The following is a 19,503-nucleotide window of genomic DNA, read 5'->3' on the forward strand; positions in this document are numbered from 1 at the left end:
TAAAACATAATAGAATTTTTTGTTTCCCAAGGTAACTGTCAACAAACACTACCTTACATGTAAATATCTGAAGCAATTAACTTGTAAATTTAAAAAAAATCAGTTCCAATGGTTATGAGTATCATTGTCAATTATTTTATTTATTTGGTATTGGATTAACCCAGAGATGCTTTACCAGTGAGCCATATCCCCAGTCCTATTTATTTATTTATTTGAGTCAGGTTCTCAGTTAGTTGTTGACGCTGACCTCAAACTTAAAATCCTCTTACCTCAGGCTCTCCAGTCTCCGGGATTACAGGCATGTGCTACCACACCTGGCTAATTTCGTCTTAATTTAACAGCAATTCTAGATGGTTATTTTATATTTAACATCTTATTTATTTATTTACTCACTTATTTGGTACTAGGGATTGAACCCAGGGGCACTGAATCACTGAGATACATCCCCAGCCTCTTTTGTTTTTGTGTTTTGAGAAAGTGCCTCACTAAGTTGCTTAGGGCCTTGCTAATATGCTGAGGCTGGCTTTGAATTTGGGGCCCCCCTGCTTCAGCCTTATATTTAACATTTTAAAATAAAGTTCAACCAGGTGCAATGATGTATGCCCAGCTACTCCAGATTGCAAGTTTAAGGCCAGCCTGCCTGAAGAACTTAGTGAGACCCTGTCTCAAAAATAAAATAAAATAAGGGCTGGAGATGTAATTCGTGGTAAAGCATCCCTGAGTTAAAATAAATAAGTTATAGTTTTTCTGAACTACCTAACTTAGAAATACATGTTCTGTTTCAGGGTGTTTCTTTATAAATTTTTTTTTCCTTAGTGAAGTAAACCAAGTGAAGACTTCTAAGAAAATAGTTAAGATTTTTAAATTGAGTCAACACTACAATGTCACTTTGTTTAGTTAATTAAAAACTTAATCACTTCAAGTCAAACCTTGGAATATTTTGCTTGACAATGAACAAGTTTATTTTACCCTCTTTGAAGTATAGAAATTCTAATTTCTATTATCTTTTTGTATTAATAGAATTAGTTGAGTTGTAATTCTTTGGGGCATTCTGATCCTTTTTAGAAGTTGAAGGTTTAGGATGCTAGAATTTTAAATATGAATTGCTTCACTATTTTCTAAATTTTATTTACAAGAGGTAAATATTGTCTAGGAGAACTGTATGGCTACCCTCTATAAAGTAGACTGATTCAAGAAATTTGGTACAATCATCATATTACTATCCTTATTAAGTATTTATTATATTTTCTAGCCTGGAGATGACATTGTTCTTATGGCACAAGCTCTAGAGAAACTATTTTTACAAAAATTATCTCAGATGCCACAAGAAGAGCAAGTTGTGGGTGGTAAGGAAAGAATAAAGAAAGGTAAGCCAGGAAAGGTAAATTGTTTATGTTGTCTATCTACCTTTAATTCCTCTGTATATGTGTGTGTGTGTAATGGAACTAAACATAAAATCATTCAGAGGAGACAGACATCCAGATGTCATATTACATTCTGCTTTATTGGGATATAGTAATCAGTTCAGTCTACTAAACCTTAATCTCAAAGATGATTATGTACTAGTAGGGAAGATTGCATTGATTATGGGCTTTAAACCAGGTTTCCTGTTATATAGTTACATTCATCTAATAGGCACTCAATAAGTTATAGCTGCCATTATTACTATTTTTAGTGGATCTTGTTTCTATGTCCTGTACTGATGAGAAGACCAAAATTGAAAAAAAAAAAAAAAGTTCCTTGTCTAAGAATGAATTGTAACTGTTAAGTCTCAGATTTTTTTTCTAACTACAGCCCAGCCCCAGTATGGAAGATTGAACCCAGTATGATTACAGTCTTGCTTCTCTATCACCGAGATGTATCTCCAGCCCTTTTATTTATTTACTTTTTAAATTTTGAGACAGGATGTCACTAAGTTGCTGAAGCTGGCTTCAAATTTGCAATCCTTATACTTCAGCCTGTCCCAGTGGTTGATGGTTGATTGTAGCTACTTGTTTCTGATGCTCAGAGACCTGCTAGGAGCTTAAGTTTCCTTCAGCCTAAAGTTTTTTGAGTCTTTTTTTTTTTGTCAATATATATTTGAATGTTTGTCATACATAAGGCACATATTGTGAGGTTACAAAGAAGTATGACCTCTTTAACTCTCAAGCTAAATTTATATTTTAGAAATAAAACTTTAAAAATAATAATATAATGTATTATGATAAATGTCAGCTGAAATTACATGTAGTATGTGCTTTGTTGCAAAAGAATGATATATAGATTTGTACTAAAAAAGTTGAGGAAGGTTTTAGAACTTGAGTTGGCATTGAAGGACAGTAGGGATTTGGCTTTAGACTGGTAGTCTGAGTTTACAAGTAACTTCTTGTAGAAGCCTTCTACTGCCAGATCCCCTCAGGAATAGAAAAAAACAGCTATATGTGATAGTTCAACTAGCCTAAAATAATTTGGATACATATTAATAATTTATGGCAAAGAAAATTAGGTATATTAAATTTAATTAATGTTAATTTGTTGATCAAATATTTGAAAACGTGTTTTATGCCAGAACACTGCTTGGGAATGAAACAAAAACTGTGCCATCTTGGGGTTCATGGTGTAATAGGAAAAGAGAAACTGATAGTTTCAGTAGAAGCCTCATTGAGAAGTTAAGATTTGAAAGAACATTTCAGGCAGAAGGATCAGCTGGGAGAAGGCCTATAACAAGATGTATTACTCCTCCATCAGCCTGCACCAGTGTCTTTGTTTATGATCACAGATTTTGCTTTCTTCCTTGCCTTCTCAATATTTTCATTCCTTTGGTAATTCCTTTTCCTTCCTGCAGCATTAATCTCTCTTTGTCTGTGGGGTTAATCTCATTACTCTGTATAATTGCTGAACTATCTCATTTTAAAAATCTTCCTTTACCAGTATGCTTCTTCACTTTCTTTAGTATAGGTTCAACCTTTACTAAACTACCAAAAAAATTCTTGTAAGTCAGGGACACTTATAGTCTTCATGTTGCAAAATCTGTGTAACATTTTCTGTTCTCATTTTCCTTGAACTCTATCAGTCTTGTTTTAGAAGGCTGTTGTCTTTTTTCAGTGTCTTTCTTTATTTTTGTATACACTAATCATGTGGGATAATTTTTCATTCTGTAGTTCTCTTGACCTTATTCTATTCAACCTTTAAATACTGTGCTTTTAAAATGTTGTTGTTAAAATACTGGAAATAGAACCCAGCGGTGCTCTACTCCTGAGCTACATGCCCAGCCCTTTTATTATTATTATTATTTTAAGACAAAGTCTTGCTAATTTCTCAGGCTAGCAAACTTGCTATCCTCCCTCTTGAGTAGCTGGAATTATGGATGTGCATCTCCATGCCCGGCTCCTGACAGCTTTTTTTTAAAGATGTAAATATTCTTTTTCTAAATTTGCATCTGTGTTATTAATCCCTGGTCTTGTAGCTCTAATATAGTCATCTTCTCTAAGCAAAAAAAAAAAAAAAAAACCAAAATCATTTTTTTCTTGTTGGGTGCTTCGGGGAGGGGGACCAGGGATTGAACTCAGGCACTTGACCACTGAGCCACGTCCCCAGCCCTATTTTGTATTTTATTTAGAGATAGGGTCTCACTGAGTTGCTTAGTGCCTTGCTTTTGCTGAGGCTGGCTTTGAACTCATGATCCTTCTGTCTTAGCCCCATACCTGAGCTGCTGGGATTACAGGAGTGTGCCACCACACCCAACTAAAAACCATTATTTTTAAGCCACCCACCTTCTCCACTTGGATGTCTTACATACATCTGACTCAAAACGTGTTTGCAGTGCATCAGTAATCTTCCCAAGACATAAAATGGCACCAGTGTATGCACAGATATGTTCAGTTGATCATAATTCCTTTTTTTCTTTCTTTCTTTCTGTCTCACACATTGTGTTCATGAGTCAGTCATTTGGATTCAACCTCCAAATTGCTCCCCCTGCCCCCCCGCTTTTTTTGTGGTGGTATTGGTGGTGGTAGTAGTGTTGCTGCTTCTGCTGGGGATCACACCTATGGTCTCATGTGTTACTGGCAAGTCCTGTACCACTGATCTACATCCTAAGTCCCCCAAATTTCCCTTGTCACTGCCTAATCCAGGCTACCATTTTTTTACTTTCAGTTATCTTGATTATCATGCTGTTCTTACATAATAGCAAAATAATCTTGTAAAAATGAGCTGAAATATGCATTTACCTGCTTAAAATTTGTCTTTTGCTACCCATAGAAGAATGAAATATAAATCTCATACTCTGACCTTTATGATCTGGTTCTTACCCAACTCTTCATTCTTATCCTGTTATATTCCACTCTCTTGCTGCTGTGTTGGAAACTTAGTCCTCAATGGAACAGTGTTGAGAGATGAGACCTTTGGGAGGTGTTTGGGGAAGAGCCCTCCTGAAGGCATCAATCTGTTCACAAATTAATGGATTATTATAGGAGTAGCATTGTTTTAAAGGCAAGCTCTGTGGCATGCTTGCTCCATCTTGCCACATGATACCCTCTGCCTTCTTAGATACAACACCAGACCCTCCCCAGATGTCAAACTAGTGCCATCCTCTTCCCCAGCCTCTATAACTACGAATCATAAATAAACCTCTATTCTTTATAAATTTTCCAGTTTATAGTAATAGATTATAATAACAAAAAATGCACCATGACAGATTTCCTATGTTGATTGTTTTTGTATACTGTTTTTGGTTTGGTTTGTTTGGTTTGGTAGTCCTATGAATGAAACCCAGGGTCTTGTGTAGGCTAGGCAAACTCTACCACTGAGCTAGATCTGCAGCCCTTTCAATTTTGTTTTGAGACAAGGTCTTGCTAAGTTGCCCAGTCTCAAATTTGGCAGTACTGTTTCAGCCACTTGAATAACTGGGATTGTAAGCATATACCACCAAGCCCACAATTAAGTGACATCTTAATTGTGACCTTTAGAGAGCCTCTCTTGGTCTGGGGATATAATTCAGTGGTAGAGCACTTGTGTACCATATGTAAGGCCCTGGGTTTGATTCCCAGAACTGGAAAAAAAAATGTAAAGAGGCTTCCCTTGGTTACCCTTTATATAGTAGGGTAACGTGATCAGCATCATATTTTTTTCCTTCCTAGTACTTTGCATGTCTTATAATCAGTTTGGTGACTTATTTTTTGTCTGTTTCTTTTCTTTCAAGCTGAGGATTACACCCAGTGCCTCACACATGCTTTGTCATTGAGCTACACCCCATTCCTTATTGTGCCCCAGGACCTAAAGTAGTACCCAGCACACAATCAATAGGCATGCAATAAGTATATATTATGTTCTTGTATACTGAATACAATACTTAGGCATAAGTGATATTGCAGTAACCAAAATAAAGTCCCCAATAGATGAATGGATTTTTTAAAAAGTTGACATATAAGCCTTAAAAAAGAATGAAATTATGGCATTTGCCAGTAAAGGAATGGAACTAGAGAATATCATGCTAAGCAAAATAAACCAATCCTAAGAAAACAAAAGCTAAATGTTTTCTCTGATATGTGGATGCTAATTCACAATAAGGAGGGTGGCTAGGGAAGAATAGAGTTACTTCAGGTTAGAGGAGAGTAAAGGGAGGGGAGGGAGGGTATAGAGGTAAGGAGGACAGTAGAATGAAACAGACATCATATGTAATTATATGACTAGTGGGATTTTACATCATGTGTAACCAGAAGAATGAGAAATTATACTCCATTATATGTGATGTATCAAAGTGTAATATACTGTCATGTGTGACTAATTAAGTTATAAAAATTTTTAAAAAGATGACTATAAGGTTTTTGGCTTGAACAATTAGTAGAATGGAATTACCTTGATGAACTTTTGAAATAATAAAAAATACAGTGATTGAAAAGTCTCAAATTATAGCATTCTTCAGGAACATAGTAAGATAGAAGAAGATGCACAATTGTCCTTTGTAAGAATTGTCTAAAGGGTGTTTTGTTCTGTTTTATTTTGTTTCTTTCTTTTTCTTTTTTTTAACAGCGATTGAACTTAGGGTGCTTAACCACTGAGCAATATCCAAGTTTTTAAAATTTTTTATTTTGAGACAGGTTCTCTCAAACTTGCTTAGAGCCTCACTAGGTTTCAGAGGCTGGCCTTGAACTTGCAATCCTCCTGCCTCAGCCTCCTAAGTTGCTGGGAACAGGCATGTGCCACCACATCTGGCCTAAGGGATATATTAATAGGAGAATCATCTTTCTTCTTTCCTTCTTTTTTTCCTTATTTATACAGTACTGGGGATTGAAACCAGGATATTCTACCACTGTTTTCTTTTTTTTTTCCAAAACAGGCTTGTGCTGAGTTGCTCAAGCTAGCCTTAAACTTATGATTCTGAGCCTCAGCCTCAAGAGTAACAGGGAATACAAGTGTGCACCATCATACCTTACTCTATTCATATATCTTTGTCTGAAATAATTTTGAAATATGTGGATATTTATGCAGAACATTCTGAAGACCTCACATAGTACTATATAGTTTGTTTCCAGGGTGTCTGAAAGTTTTGCTCGTGTTCACAGCTACCTGAAACTATCCACAGAGATATATAAAATTGACAAACCTATCATTAATAATAGGAGTGGGGGGGCTTAGGGATTTAACCCAGGGTTGCTGTACTGCTGAGTTATATCCCCATCCCTTTTTATTTTTTGTTTAGAGAAAGGGTCTTGCTAAGTAGTGAAGACTGGCCTTGAAGTTGCCATCCTTCTGCCTCAGTTTCTTGAGTAGCTGGGATTATAGGCTTGTGCTACCATGCCCAGTTTATTAAGGTTTTGAAGTCTCCAATGTTATGTATAAATTGTTGCAGATCATAATCTTGAAACACACAATGAATGCCATAATCCTGAATGTTGAACCCCCAAAAGATAAGAATTCTGAAAATTACAGTCCTGAATGGTTGAAATCCTGAAAGCTAAAATTCCCCAAATTGAAATTCCCATGAAAAAATAAGTGGGTAGCAAGCTGAATTCTGGTAAAAGGATTGAACATGTAGAAGTGATGAAATGACAGTGATGAAACTTCAATGTAAAAATGAATTCATTCAAATGGATAAGGAAAATGTGGTGTATATATATATACATAATGGAATTTTATCCAGCCAAAAGAAAACTGAAATTATAGTATTTGCAGGAAAACGGATGACTCTAGAGACCATTATGTTAAGTGAAATAAGCCAAACTCAGAAAACCAAGCCTCAGGTGTTAGATATTTTCTCTTATATGCAGAAGCTAGAGAGGAAAAAGGAAAAGAAAGGTGAGGATGAATCTCCTAAAAATCAAAGGGAGATCAGTAGAAGAAAGGGAACAAGGGATGACAGGCAGGGAGAGATGGGGGAACAAATTCCATGTATATACAAATGTAATGCAACAATAAAAAATATGGAAAATTTCAAAAAAATAAAAAGGACATCCATTGAGGGATGAGGGTATAGTTCAGTGGTAGTATACTTGCCTATCCTGGGTTCAGTCCCCAGTACTTAAAAAGAAAAAAGCATCCATTGGTCTGCATTAGCTAATGAAATTATAGGAACTTTTAATTAATTAAAGCTGTACTTTTGTAAATAAGTCAGGAGAGTTACTGACTGAATTGAAAATAATTTTGTGCATAGCAGAATAGGAAGACACACAATGGTATTGATCACCAGTATTGTTTCTACCAAAGCTATGCTCCTTGTATGGATACATATGGAATAGATTTCCATGTACCCAAAACAACATCAAGACATAGCACAAAAGGTGGAAAAAGTTAGTAGGAAATGCTCACGTTGGGGTTTTTCAAATCATAGACAATTTTTAAAAGATCAGTGCCATATAGGAAATGAATGTGAACACGTGCTCTGAGGAGAGCCAGAGATAGGGGTAGGAGCAAGGGGGAAGAAAATTATTCATTGTGATGAAGAACTTCAAAATATAGTTAATGATCATGAATATTCTTATGGACTGCATCTGTGAAACTGCCTATAATCTATTTCTGTTAGATACTTTTATTTGTCAAACTTTTAGTTTTTTTCATTTCTTTCACCCCCCACCCTTGGGCTTCTCCCCAAACTGTTTTGAATTGTCAGCAATATTTTTTTACAGTTCTTCATGCTATATATCTCACTTTTGCATTATTTCTAATATTGGAGATATAAATTATATAAAGATTTTTAAAGAATTCTAATTTTATGCCTTTTTTTGCAAATTTGACCTATAGAAATGCATCATCATAACATTGTTCATATATATAAAAGTTTTGAAACTTCCTCAATAACTGAAGCAATGTTATTTTTGTAATCTGCATTTATAAGGTATAGTTTCTTAAGCTTGTTCCTGTTAGGGCTGGGATGTAGCTCAGTGTAGAGTACTTGCTTATCATGCTCAATCCCAGAATTTAATCCCTACTACCTCAAGAGAAAAAAAAGTGAGTACATACATATTCTATGGCAATTAATTGCAGTTTTTGATTGTTCTCATCAAAAGGCGTAGGTTGTACATCACAGTACTTCAGAAGATTTCAGTTATAAAACCAGATGCAGGGCTGGGGATGTGGCTCAAGCTGTAATGCGCTCACCTGGCACATGCGGGGCACTAGGTTCGATCCTCAGCACCACAAAAAAATAAAGATGTTGTGTCCACCGAAAACTAAAAAATAAATATTAAAAAATTCTCTCTCTTTAAAAAAAAAAAACCAGATGCATACAATTACTAATTGTAATGATTTAAACTTAATAATTTAAACTTATTTCTTCATGAATATGGTTAATCTGCTCTTGATTGTTATGCCTTTGTTACTGGTGTTAGTATTCTGGAGTGTTTATGCTTGGGAAAGTAAATTTGTTGTTATTGCCTATTTTATTGTAAAGTGACTTATGAAGTGTTATGTTGCATCTTTATTTTTCTCAAATCCCCTTTCAAAATTTTAAATAGGATTGGAGGTGTAACTCGGTAGTAGCTAGAACCTGCTGAGCATGCCTGAGGCCCTGGGTTTAGTCCCCACACCAATGAAAAGAAAAAAAAAGCAGATAAACTTATTTTTAAATTTTTTTTCCAGAATTATTTTTGGAATTTCAATATTTTGAGATTTTAGACATTAGGGATTTTAATGTTTCATGATTTCAGCATTTTGGATTGTATCTTTTCAGATTGTGACCCAAATTCTGTGAAATTGTTCTAATACTATCAGCAATAGTATGTGTGGGAAGATTTCAAAGAATGGAAGCATATTGTTCTATTTTGCTAAAAAGCTGACCTACATTAAAATGGAATACTAACAGAAATAAATAGTGTTTTGTTCTAACTCAGATATTTAACTTTGGTTCATACTTCATTAGGAACTCAACAGAACCTTTTAGTTTCTTCTGTAAAAGAAAAAGCATCCCCCAAAGCAACAGAGAATGTATTTAAGCAGCAAGAGATTCCCTCTGTGTTTCCTGAGATATCTGTTTCTCCCTTAAGCATGGCACAAGGAGCTCCACTCAACTCAAGCTCACAACCTGTGGTCCAAGTATGTCATTTTTAAATTATTGGTTCCTGAAATATTTCAATATACTTGGATGTTGTAATATTTATACTTTTTATAAGTTGCTATGATAATTGTCTTCAGCAAATAGCAATCCCAAGTAATATTGTTCCTGCCTCTTTGAACATTATATGAACAGACACTTAGAATGCTAACCAAATGTTGAAGATTTCTTAGGTAGAATTTGAACTGTTTTGGTATCTTGATAGCATTAATTAAAGAATTGTCCATTTATATAGTTATCTTTTTAAAATTATGCCCTAGTTGATTTAAAGTATTCAGAAAACTTTTGATATAGCCATGACTGATTTATTTTATTTATTTTAAGGGGTTATAAAAGGCAATTCTTTGGGATGTAGGAAGAAAATATTTTAATATTTTAATATTCTATTTATTATGTCTATAAAAGAAAAATTAACCTTTATTAATACTTAATACATGGATTGTTTTATAAATTATATAAAAACTTGGCATCAGTAATTGGTCCCCCTTATTTTTAAAAACCTGATGACTATGTGCTTAAGTATAGCTTCTTCTTGTTGAATTGTTTGATTTTAGGTTACAAGAGGTGTGAAGAGAAAAGCAGATACAACAACTCCTACAACTTCTGTAGTTAAAGCAAGTAATGAATCTTCTCCAACACTTAATGAAAAAAAATTAATGCGAATGCCACCGATAAATGAAAATGTGCTGAAGAATGATTTGCCAGATTCTCAACAACAATATAAGGCTGTAAGAAGTGTTACAGTAACTGAACAATTAAAGCACTGTAGTGAAATTCTTAAAGAATTGCTTGCAAAGAAACATTTATCATACGCGTGGCCCTTTTATAATCCTGTTGATGCTAATGCTTTGGGACTTCATAACTACTATGACATTGTCAAAAATCCAATGGATCTTGGAACTATTAAGGTAAAGAAATATTGCCTTAATTAAAGGAACTTCATTTCTTGATTATAAAAGCTGAGCATGGTGGGGTGCACTTGTAATCCTAGGTACCCAGGAAGCTGAGGTAGCAGGAAGGATCACTTGAGCCCAGGAGTTTAAACAAAGACAAAAAAAAAAAAAGTAATATTGCAAGAAATTTGCAGTGAAGAAGATGTAGAAAATTAAAACACCAATCACATCACCTAAAGTGAATCATTGGAACATTTTAAAATATATCTTTTCTCATGTTAATACATCCATTGTTCTTTTGCACTACTGAGGATTGAACCCAGGGGTGCTCTACTGCTTAACTACATCCCCAGCCCCTTTTATTTTTTGAGACAGGGTCTGGCTGAGTTGCCCAGGCTGGCTTTGAACATGTAATCCTCCTACCTGATCCTTTTGAGCATGGGGATTACAGGCGTGCACAACTGTACCTAGCATATTCATTGTTCTTCATCACCATATTTGGGTTACGGTGAATAATATAATCCATACCCATTGTACTGCCTGTCCTTTATTATTGTCTGCATGTTTGATTCTTCTTTTTAACACAGTTTTGATTTATTTTTTTAATCAGCAACATAAAGTTTATTAACATATTACCAAATTTTGGGATCACCCTCATTCCTTGCATCCTACTTTTTCCTCTTTGGGTTTGTTCTCTTTGTTGAAATGTAATATTAGTGTTTTTTTCATGAGAGTTTTTAGGTGGTAAATTCTTACTAGTTTATATCTTAAACTATATTTTACCCTTATACTTGAATGATTCTTCAGTTCACTATAGAATTCTAAAATGACAGTTATTTCCCTCAGCAATTAGAAGACATATTCCAACATCTCTTGCTGATTTCTGCTGTCAGTTTGCTTGGTCATCCTTCCATAACTTATGTGTCTTTCTTCCTTATTTCCTCCTTATTTTATTTTATTCATCTTAACTGGAAGTTAGCACTTTCACTATGAATATTTGTATCTTAAGTTCTGAAAATGTTTAGCCATTTTCTCTTTAAAATAGTGCTTTCTTTCTTTTCCCTGTATACTAACTCAGAGATCATGAAACATCTGAAATAGGTAAACCTGAACCAAATCTTAAAAATAGATAGAACTTAGTAATTTATAGGATGTTTCAAGCAGGGGAAACAAGTTTGCACAACAGCCATGAAGTAAAGAGAACACATTAGACTGGGCAAACTTGAAACATAGAGAATATGAAAGAAACCTGGGGAAAAATTAGACTGGGAGGAAATCTGATTCATAAATACAAAAGAACATTATAAAGAAGACAAAAACTGCTGTTAAAATAACTAATAAAAAAATTTTTAAAAATAAGAATAATGTCCTTCTATTTGATATTTATAGTGTTTTTCCCTAGCAGCAATTTATAGACTGCTTACAGGACTCTAAAATGAAGGTGACTTTGATTTAGTTTTCTGAAGTCACTCTCAATTGACAGTGATCTGATTGGTAGAAAGTTATGTCTCTTGTAAATTTTACCTTCATTTTTTTTTTTTACTTGTATGTTTGTGTGTATTATTGGGGATCAAACCTTGCATGTGCTAGGCAGGCAAAAAAATTCTTCCATCAAACAATATCCCCAGCCCTTTTTTAAATTTTATTTTGAGATAAGGTCTTGCTAAAGTTGCTCAGGTTGGCCTCAAACTTACTATCCTCCTGCCTCAGCCTCCTGAGTAGATGGGATTATAATAGGCCATGCCACCACACCCAGCCGTTTTATTTTTTCAAATTACAAATGCTGTCTAGCATAATGTATTTGTATATTGCCTTTTGAATTTGTTTGTGACTTGTCCATTAATATATATATTTTGCTTAAAAGTCTGTTAGATTTACTTGCTAATTTTTCTTTTTTGTAATGGATGCCTATTTAGATACTCTATGTCCCACTCTTAGAACACCTTATGTGTAGCCATCAAAATTGTAACTCATACTCTTATTACTCTTTTGTTTTTATTACCTTTCCATTCTCAGGAGGATTTCAATTTAAATCTTTCATTTAAATGTTCAAGATCAGCTTAAGATTATCTGTTTGTTTGTTTGTTTTCTTATTATCAAAATTGCCTATTGTGATTATATGAAAATGCTGTGGTTTTCTGCCTTTGTGACTTTATTTTTGTCCTTTTCTTTGTATGGATCACACTCCCTTCTTATTTCTTTTTTTTAATATTTATTTTTTGTTGTAGTTAGGCACAATGTCTTTTTTTTTTTTTTTTTTTTTTTTTTTTTTTTAAGAGAGAGTGAGAGAGGAGAGAGAGAGACAGAGAGAATTTTTGATATTTATTTTTCAGTTCTCAGTGGACACAACATCTTTGTTGGTATGTGGTGCTGAGGATCGAACCCGGGTCGCACGCATACCAGGCGAGCGCGCTACCGCTTGAGCCACATCCCCAGCCCAATGTCTTTATTTTGTTTATTTATTTTTATGTGGTATGGAGGATTGAACCCAGGCCTCAGACATGCTAGGTATGCGCTCTACCACTAAGCCACAACCCCAGCCCTCTTTATTATTTCTACTATAAAAATTCATTGGATTATTTTTCAAAGTCTAAGAAATATGAAATGTCAAATTTTAACATTTGTCAAATATGGATATTGAGTTATTGGTTTTGTTATTTTCTATGTTCTTCTGTACAACTGAATTATTTAATATATAAACACTTAAAATAGGTACTCAAACAGTTATTGGATTGAACTATATTGTCTGTGAAACTTGTAACTTTTCCTTAATTTAGAGGAAAATGGACAATCAAGAATATAAGGATGCATATGAATTTGCTGCAGATGTTAGATTAATGTTCATGAATTGCTACAAATACAATCCTCCAGATCATGAAGTAGTAGCAATGGCTAGAATGCTTCAGGTGAGTTTTTACTTGTTCACTGAAAGCAATTTTCCTCCTAATATAGTTTAAAAATTTTAGAATTATAATGCAGGAATTAAAGAATAATACAACCCTAAATATCACAAAATAATTTATAAATAATACTTTTTAAACTATTTGGGTTTGTCTTTTGACTTATGTTGTTCAGTAGCAAGTCTTTTAATGAAGCTGCCCACCATGCAGAAAAAGTTGGGGAAATATTCATGAAGTAGGTTCAGTAGATATCTGAGATAGAGTTGATTAGGATACTTATCCCACTGAAGGGGAAATTCAAGGACTTCTGACACATCAACTGTAGAACTTTTCAAAGAAGGTTCCCTATAAAACTTGAGAAGTCTATGCATGAAAAATGGAGAAAATTTGCTGAGATTACCAGGCAGCCTGTGAAGCATGGGTTTGTCTTCTGGTATATCTTAAAGAATTTTTATCAAAATATGATACTGAAATATACTATTTGTTAAATGGTATTATTGCTGCATTAAATCAGAAATGCAGAAAACCTTCACAGTCTGCTTTTTCAATACAGGATGTTTTTGAAATGCATTTTGCCAAAATCCCCGATGAGCCCGTTGAGAGTATGCCTGTTTGTTATCTCACAAATGATACTACAAAAGCCCTTGGTAGAGAAAGCACTAGTGAAGCGTCCTCTGAAGATAAGTCTTCTGATGATTCTGAAGATGAGAGAGTTCAGCGTCTTGCAAAGCTTCAGGAGCAGGTAGTTGGTTATATTGAGACAAGTTCTAATATTCTATGAACTAATATTCTATAAAATCCTTCTTGTAGATTTTTTTTTCATACTGGGAATTGAACCCAGGAGTAGTCTTTATCACTAAGCTACATCTCCAACCCCTTATTTGATTTTGAGATAGGATCTTCTTAAGTTGCTAAAGCTAGCCTCAGAATTGAAATCTTCCTGCCTCAGCTTCACAACTTGGTAGGGTTACAGTAATGCACCACCACACCTCGTTTCTTGTATAGATTTTTGTTTATGGTGGTAGAGTTAGAACTCAGAGCCTCTTACCTATGAGGTAAGTGAGCCACATTACCAGATTCCTCCTCTTTGATTTAAAGATATTATATTTAGATCACTTAGCAATTGTGGCTTTATGTACTTATTGGCACATTTGTTGTGTTTAATAGTCTTTCATTTATCTATATATTCATAAAACTTTTTTCATAATTCCATTATTTATATTCTCTATTCTCAATCACAATGAGTTGTTGATTCTCACTGAAATGATTTATAACATAATCTGAGAGATTTTGTGGATGAGATCTTAACATTGTTCCTTTTTTGATAAAAGGTTAACCTGTTCTGATATCAAACCTGAAAAGTTAATTATTAAAATTAAAGACCACTCAGAAAGTAATTCTTGGTCTGCTTTATTTATTTATTTATTTATTTTTATTTTTACTGTCCTGGAATTAAACCCAGGGCTTTGGACATGCTAGACAAATGCTCCTCTTCTGAGCTATATGCCCAGTCCTCTTCGTCTATTTTTAGAGGAGTTTTAAGTTTATAGGTTGAGCAGGATAGTGTCTGAAGTTTAATGTAGTTTAATGTAAGTTTAATGTAGTCTACAGTAAATTTCTGAAGTGAAATAAAAACCTGAAAGGAATGTAATATGATATGAATTTCACAAGGGATACTCTCTTTGGAGTGCTTCAAATTTTTATCTAGTGATTTAATTATTTAGAGCCATGAATGTTTAAAGATCTTTTTGTTCCCCTTTATCAGCTTAAAGCTGTTCATGAACAGCTACAGGTTCTGTCTCAAGTACCTTTCCGTAAACTAAAGAAAAAGAATGAGAAATCTAAAAGGGGGAAAAAAAGAGAAAAGGTTAATACCAGAGATGAAAATCCAAGGAAAAACTTTAAGCAAGTGAAACCAAAGGATAAGCCCAAGAGCAAGTAAGTAACTTTTATGATGACTTATTAAAACAAGAATAATACTATCTAAAATAAATTTGGGTGGGGGTATAGCTCAGTGTTAGATGCTTAGCATGTGCAAGGCCTTGGGTTTAATCCCCAGCACCGTAATAAAATAGTAAAATAAAATTAATGAAATAAAGTGTACTTTTTGTTTCAGCCAACCAAAGAAGAAGAAACAACAGGTCTTTGTTCTAAAGTCTGAAGATGAAGATAATGCTAAGCCTATGAACTATGATGAGAAAAGACAGCTAAGTTTGGATATAAACAAACTCCCTGGAGATAAACTTGGGAGAGTAGTTCATATAATACAATCAAGAGAACCCTCACTAAGAAATTCCAATCCTGATGAGATAGAGATTGACTTTGAAACACTGAAAGCATCAACACTAAGAGAATTGGAAAAATATGTTGTGGCATGTTTAAGAAAAAGACCACTAAAACCTCATGGTATGTATTTCTATATATTAATAAACATTTAGTATGGAATTGTGTTGATCTTTGGTTTTACTAACTCTTTTTACTCCTAAATCACATAGCTAAGAAAATAATGAAGTCCAAAGAAGAACTTCATTCACAGAAAAAACAAGAGTTGGAAAAGCGGTTACTGGATGTCAACAATCAGTTAAATTCTAGAAAACGGCAAACAAAACGTAGGTAGCAATTTTTTGGTTTTTGGTACTGGGTATTGAACCCAGAGAAGTTTTACCACTGAGCCACATCCCCAATCATTTTTATTTCTTACATTTAATTTTGAGACAGGGTCTCACTAAGTTGCTTAGAGTCTTACTAATTTACTGATGCTGGCCTCAAACTTGTGATTCTCCTGCCTCAGCTTCCCCAATTGGGATTACTAGCATGCACCATAACTAGCACATCTGGTATAGGTGGTAGTTTTTAAATGTTCTTGTCATTTAATTCATTTGGCATTTTAATGTGATTCTCTGTTTTCAGTTGAGAAAACACAACCATTGAAAGCAGTTGGAGGTGGGTCCCGCCTGAGTGAGAGCAGCAGCAATAGCAGCAGCAGCAGCAGCAGCAGCTCATCAGAGTCTGAAAGCAGCAGCAGTGATTCAAGCTCTTCAGACAGCAGTGATTCTGAACCAGGTTAGCTGCCTTCTTAAGTGTACCTCTGTTGGTGGGAACATTATTTTATTGTAATATTGAGACATATATTTTAAAGAAGGATTTGTTACTTACCCAGAACTTATGATTTGGATGCCACACTAATTATTTAATTGCATGTAGACAGCCTTACTATTTTCTTAAAAGAGATAACTGTGTAAAAAGAAATTTCATATACATATGTGCCTTGTAGGTTTACAATGTTGAAAATAAGTTACTCGTGGTGGAATATTACTTTAATAAATAATACCAGATCTTACACCAGAAAATATTAGCTAATAAAACACTGATTTTCACTTTTTACAAAATGAAATTTTGAGGGCATCTTTCAATTTATTCTCCATGATATATCAAATCACTCTAATGTTGCAAGGTATGTCCTATTGTAATACTATGTTCTGAATTGAATAGTCATTTTGATTTAAGAAGTTAGTCATCCCAGAAACTGCAGATTATTTTTTCACTTTCTTGGTTTCTTCACTATAGAATATTGTCTTCCATCTATAGAAAAATATATTTTAAATCCAGATTCACAGTTATGCTAAAGTACCATATTACATTTTATAGTTTATCTGTTGTGTCAAGGTTAGGTCATTCACATTTTCTTTGTGTTTTTTCATTAATAGTCATACAGTTGACAGGTATTCACTGCCCCAAGGATGCTGACTTGGCAGTGGTTGACCATTATTGACCAAAAGGCAAATTCAGAATATAGGATGTTTTTGTGCCTAAATTTTGCTTATTTTAAATGAGATATTTCTTGTTATGAAATTCAATTCTCTTTTAAAAATCCCACATAGACTATTGTGACATCAGAAATTCTTGCCATTTGTAAGAATATCCCTCTTTTTTCATTCTGATAGTTAGGGTCTGCTGGCTTAACAGTACATTTTATTTTACTTTTGGTTCTGTTTAGTTTGCATTTATGTGGTGTTGGTTGCTGCATTTTGTTTTTACATTTCTAAAGTATATAGTGGCAAACAATTTTGTAAGAATAAACAATTTTTTCTTTTGTTGGTATTTGTCATACTAGAAAATTTTTAGATTAATTTAGGGCTCTGATTATACAGTATTTCCTTATATTTGACTTTTAAACATAAAGCAATACTGGAAAAAATCTAAATTGCATTTAGTATTTTAAATTGTAATTAGCAATTGTGATGTCATCTAATAAAGCATTTGTGGCCTAATAAGTTAGAGCACTTTGTCTTTTATTTGTAAGCTATGACCTTTATTATAACAATTAGTTTGTATTATTTGACTATTGCTAATAAATGCCTTGAATACTAGAGGAAAAATACAACATAAAGAGCTGTTCAATAAAATACTTTTTAGTTGTAGTTGGACACAATACCTTTATTTATTTTTATGTGGTGCTGAGGATCGAACTCAGGTCCTTGTGCTAGACAAGGGCTCTACTGCTGAGCCACAACCCAAGCCCTAAAATACCTTAATTTTAATTTCAATTATCAGTTTGATAGAATATTCTAGTATGTTGCTTGAAGGAAAGAATGTTTATTGCCAACTATATATTCTTATAATGATTGGATATCTATCATGTTTTCTAACTTCTAGCAGAATAACTAATTTTCAGAATTCTAACCTTTTTTTTGGTACCGGGAATTGAACTCTGGGGCACTTGACCACTGAGCCACATCCCCAGCCTTATTTTGCAATTTATTTGGAGACAGGGTCTCTCTGAGTTGCTTAGGGCCTTGCTGTTGTTGAGGCTGGCTTTGAACTCCAGATCCTCTTGCTTTAGCTTCCTGAGCAGCTGGGATTATAAGGGTGTGCCACTGTGTCCAACAGAATTCTAATCTTAAAATACTGCTGACTTCTTATTTTATGATCGATATTCTTGATTAATGTCATTGTCCTCAATTAAAAGTGTTTTTAAAAATTCACTATTAAAATAAATTCAGAGTAGCATTATTTTTCTTTTTCTTTTTTTTTTTTCCCTGACAACACTGGCAATTGAACCCAAGGCCTTTGGCATGCTAAGCCAAGCAAGCACTCTATCACTGAATTGTACCCTCAGTCCCAATTTTTCTGTTTTGACCTACATTATGAATAGCACAGCTTGTGACACTAAGGTCAATTTTTCTTCTAACCTGATAATGTAAATTGTCATTTATTTTTGAAATTTTAATTGTCTCTATGTACTTTGCTGAAAAAACACTATGTGTATTCTAAACTGCAAATGCAAAGTTTAACTTAATAGCAAAATTATATCTTTGCTTGATATTAAGTAATGAAGAAATAGGACCTTTTTTCCTAAATATTAATTTCATTTGTACCCATAAAAATACTTTAAGGCTCTTCCTAGTGACTCAGGAGGATCACAAATTCAAAGCCAGCATTAGCAAAAGTGAGGTGCTAAGCAATTCAGTGAGATCCTGTCTTTAAATAAAATACAAAGTGGGACTGGAGATGTGGCTCAGTGGTCTGGTGCCCCTGTTGAGTTCAATCCCCAGTACCAAAAAAAAAAAAAAGGAAACTTTAAGGCTCTCAATTTCTAGTATGTAAGCTAAGAACATTTTTTTTTACTTCCTTGGGAATAATAATAAAAATTATGAGCAAAATGATTGTAAGTTGTGAAATAAGCAAACCGGACCATATCAATAGCAATACCTATTATTAAAATAACTAAAGCATCTACTGTTCTTAATCTTGCATATGACATTTTCAAAGAATAGATCACAAATCCTTTGTCAAAGTTTCAGCGTTGGGGGAAATAGTGCTACTTACTCAGAAAAAAAAATTTGTGAAAATTAGGTAGTTCATCAAAGATTTATATGCTGTATAATCTATTAAAAATTAAATGAGGAGCTGGAGTCTAGCTCAGTGGTAAAGTGCTTACTAGTATGTGTGGTAGAGTGTTTGCCCCTACCCCCATCCCCACACACAATCATTTTGGTTGGATCCACTGCTCTGCAGAAAATTAAATATATTCAAATAATTACTTATTAATTGTTCAAAACTGAAAGTTTTAATTGAATATTCTGATTCCCAAAGCTCTAGATAATAGGCTTTTAATTATTTATCAGTATAGAAGATATGAATATAATGTAATTTCTTCAAAACTTTGGGGAGGAAACTATAT

At 33.8% G+C, this 19,503-nt stretch overlaps 1 protein-coding gene across 2 annotated transcripts in view; it reads left to right on the forward strand.

The window, feature by feature from the left end:
- Positions 1–19,503, forward strand: part of Brdt (bromodomain testis associated) — a 64,487-nt gene that overhangs the window by 18,386 nt on the left and 26,598 nt on the right. For both annotated transcript variants that reach the window (XM_040288984.2, XM_040288986.2), the window contains exons 5-13: positions 1,253–1,367; positions 9,335–9,507; positions 10,081–10,434; positions 13,197–13,325; positions 13,873–14,061; positions 15,085–15,257; positions 15,436–15,725; positions 15,815–15,928; positions 16,230–16,382. In XM_040288984.2, the coding sequence (XP_040144918.2) occupies positions 1,253–1,367; positions 9,335–9,507; positions 10,081–10,434; positions 13,197–13,325; positions 13,873–14,061; positions 15,085–15,257; positions 15,436–15,725; positions 15,815–15,928; positions 16,230–16,382 (1,690 nt within the window). The remainder of the gene's footprint in view (positions 1–1,252; positions 1,368–9,334; positions 9,508–10,080; positions 10,435–13,196; positions 13,326–13,872; positions 14,062–15,084; positions 15,258–15,435; positions 15,726–15,814; positions 15,929–16,229; positions 16,383–19,503) is intronic.

The sequence above is a fragment of the Ictidomys tridecemlineatus genome, chromosome 11 (assembly GCF_052094955.1).
Source record: "Ictidomys tridecemlineatus isolate mIctTri1 chromosome 11, mIctTri1.hap1, whole genome shotgun sequence".
Lineage (NCBI taxonomy): Eukaryota > Metazoa > Chordata > Mammalia > Rodentia > Sciuridae > Ictidomys > Ictidomys tridecemlineatus.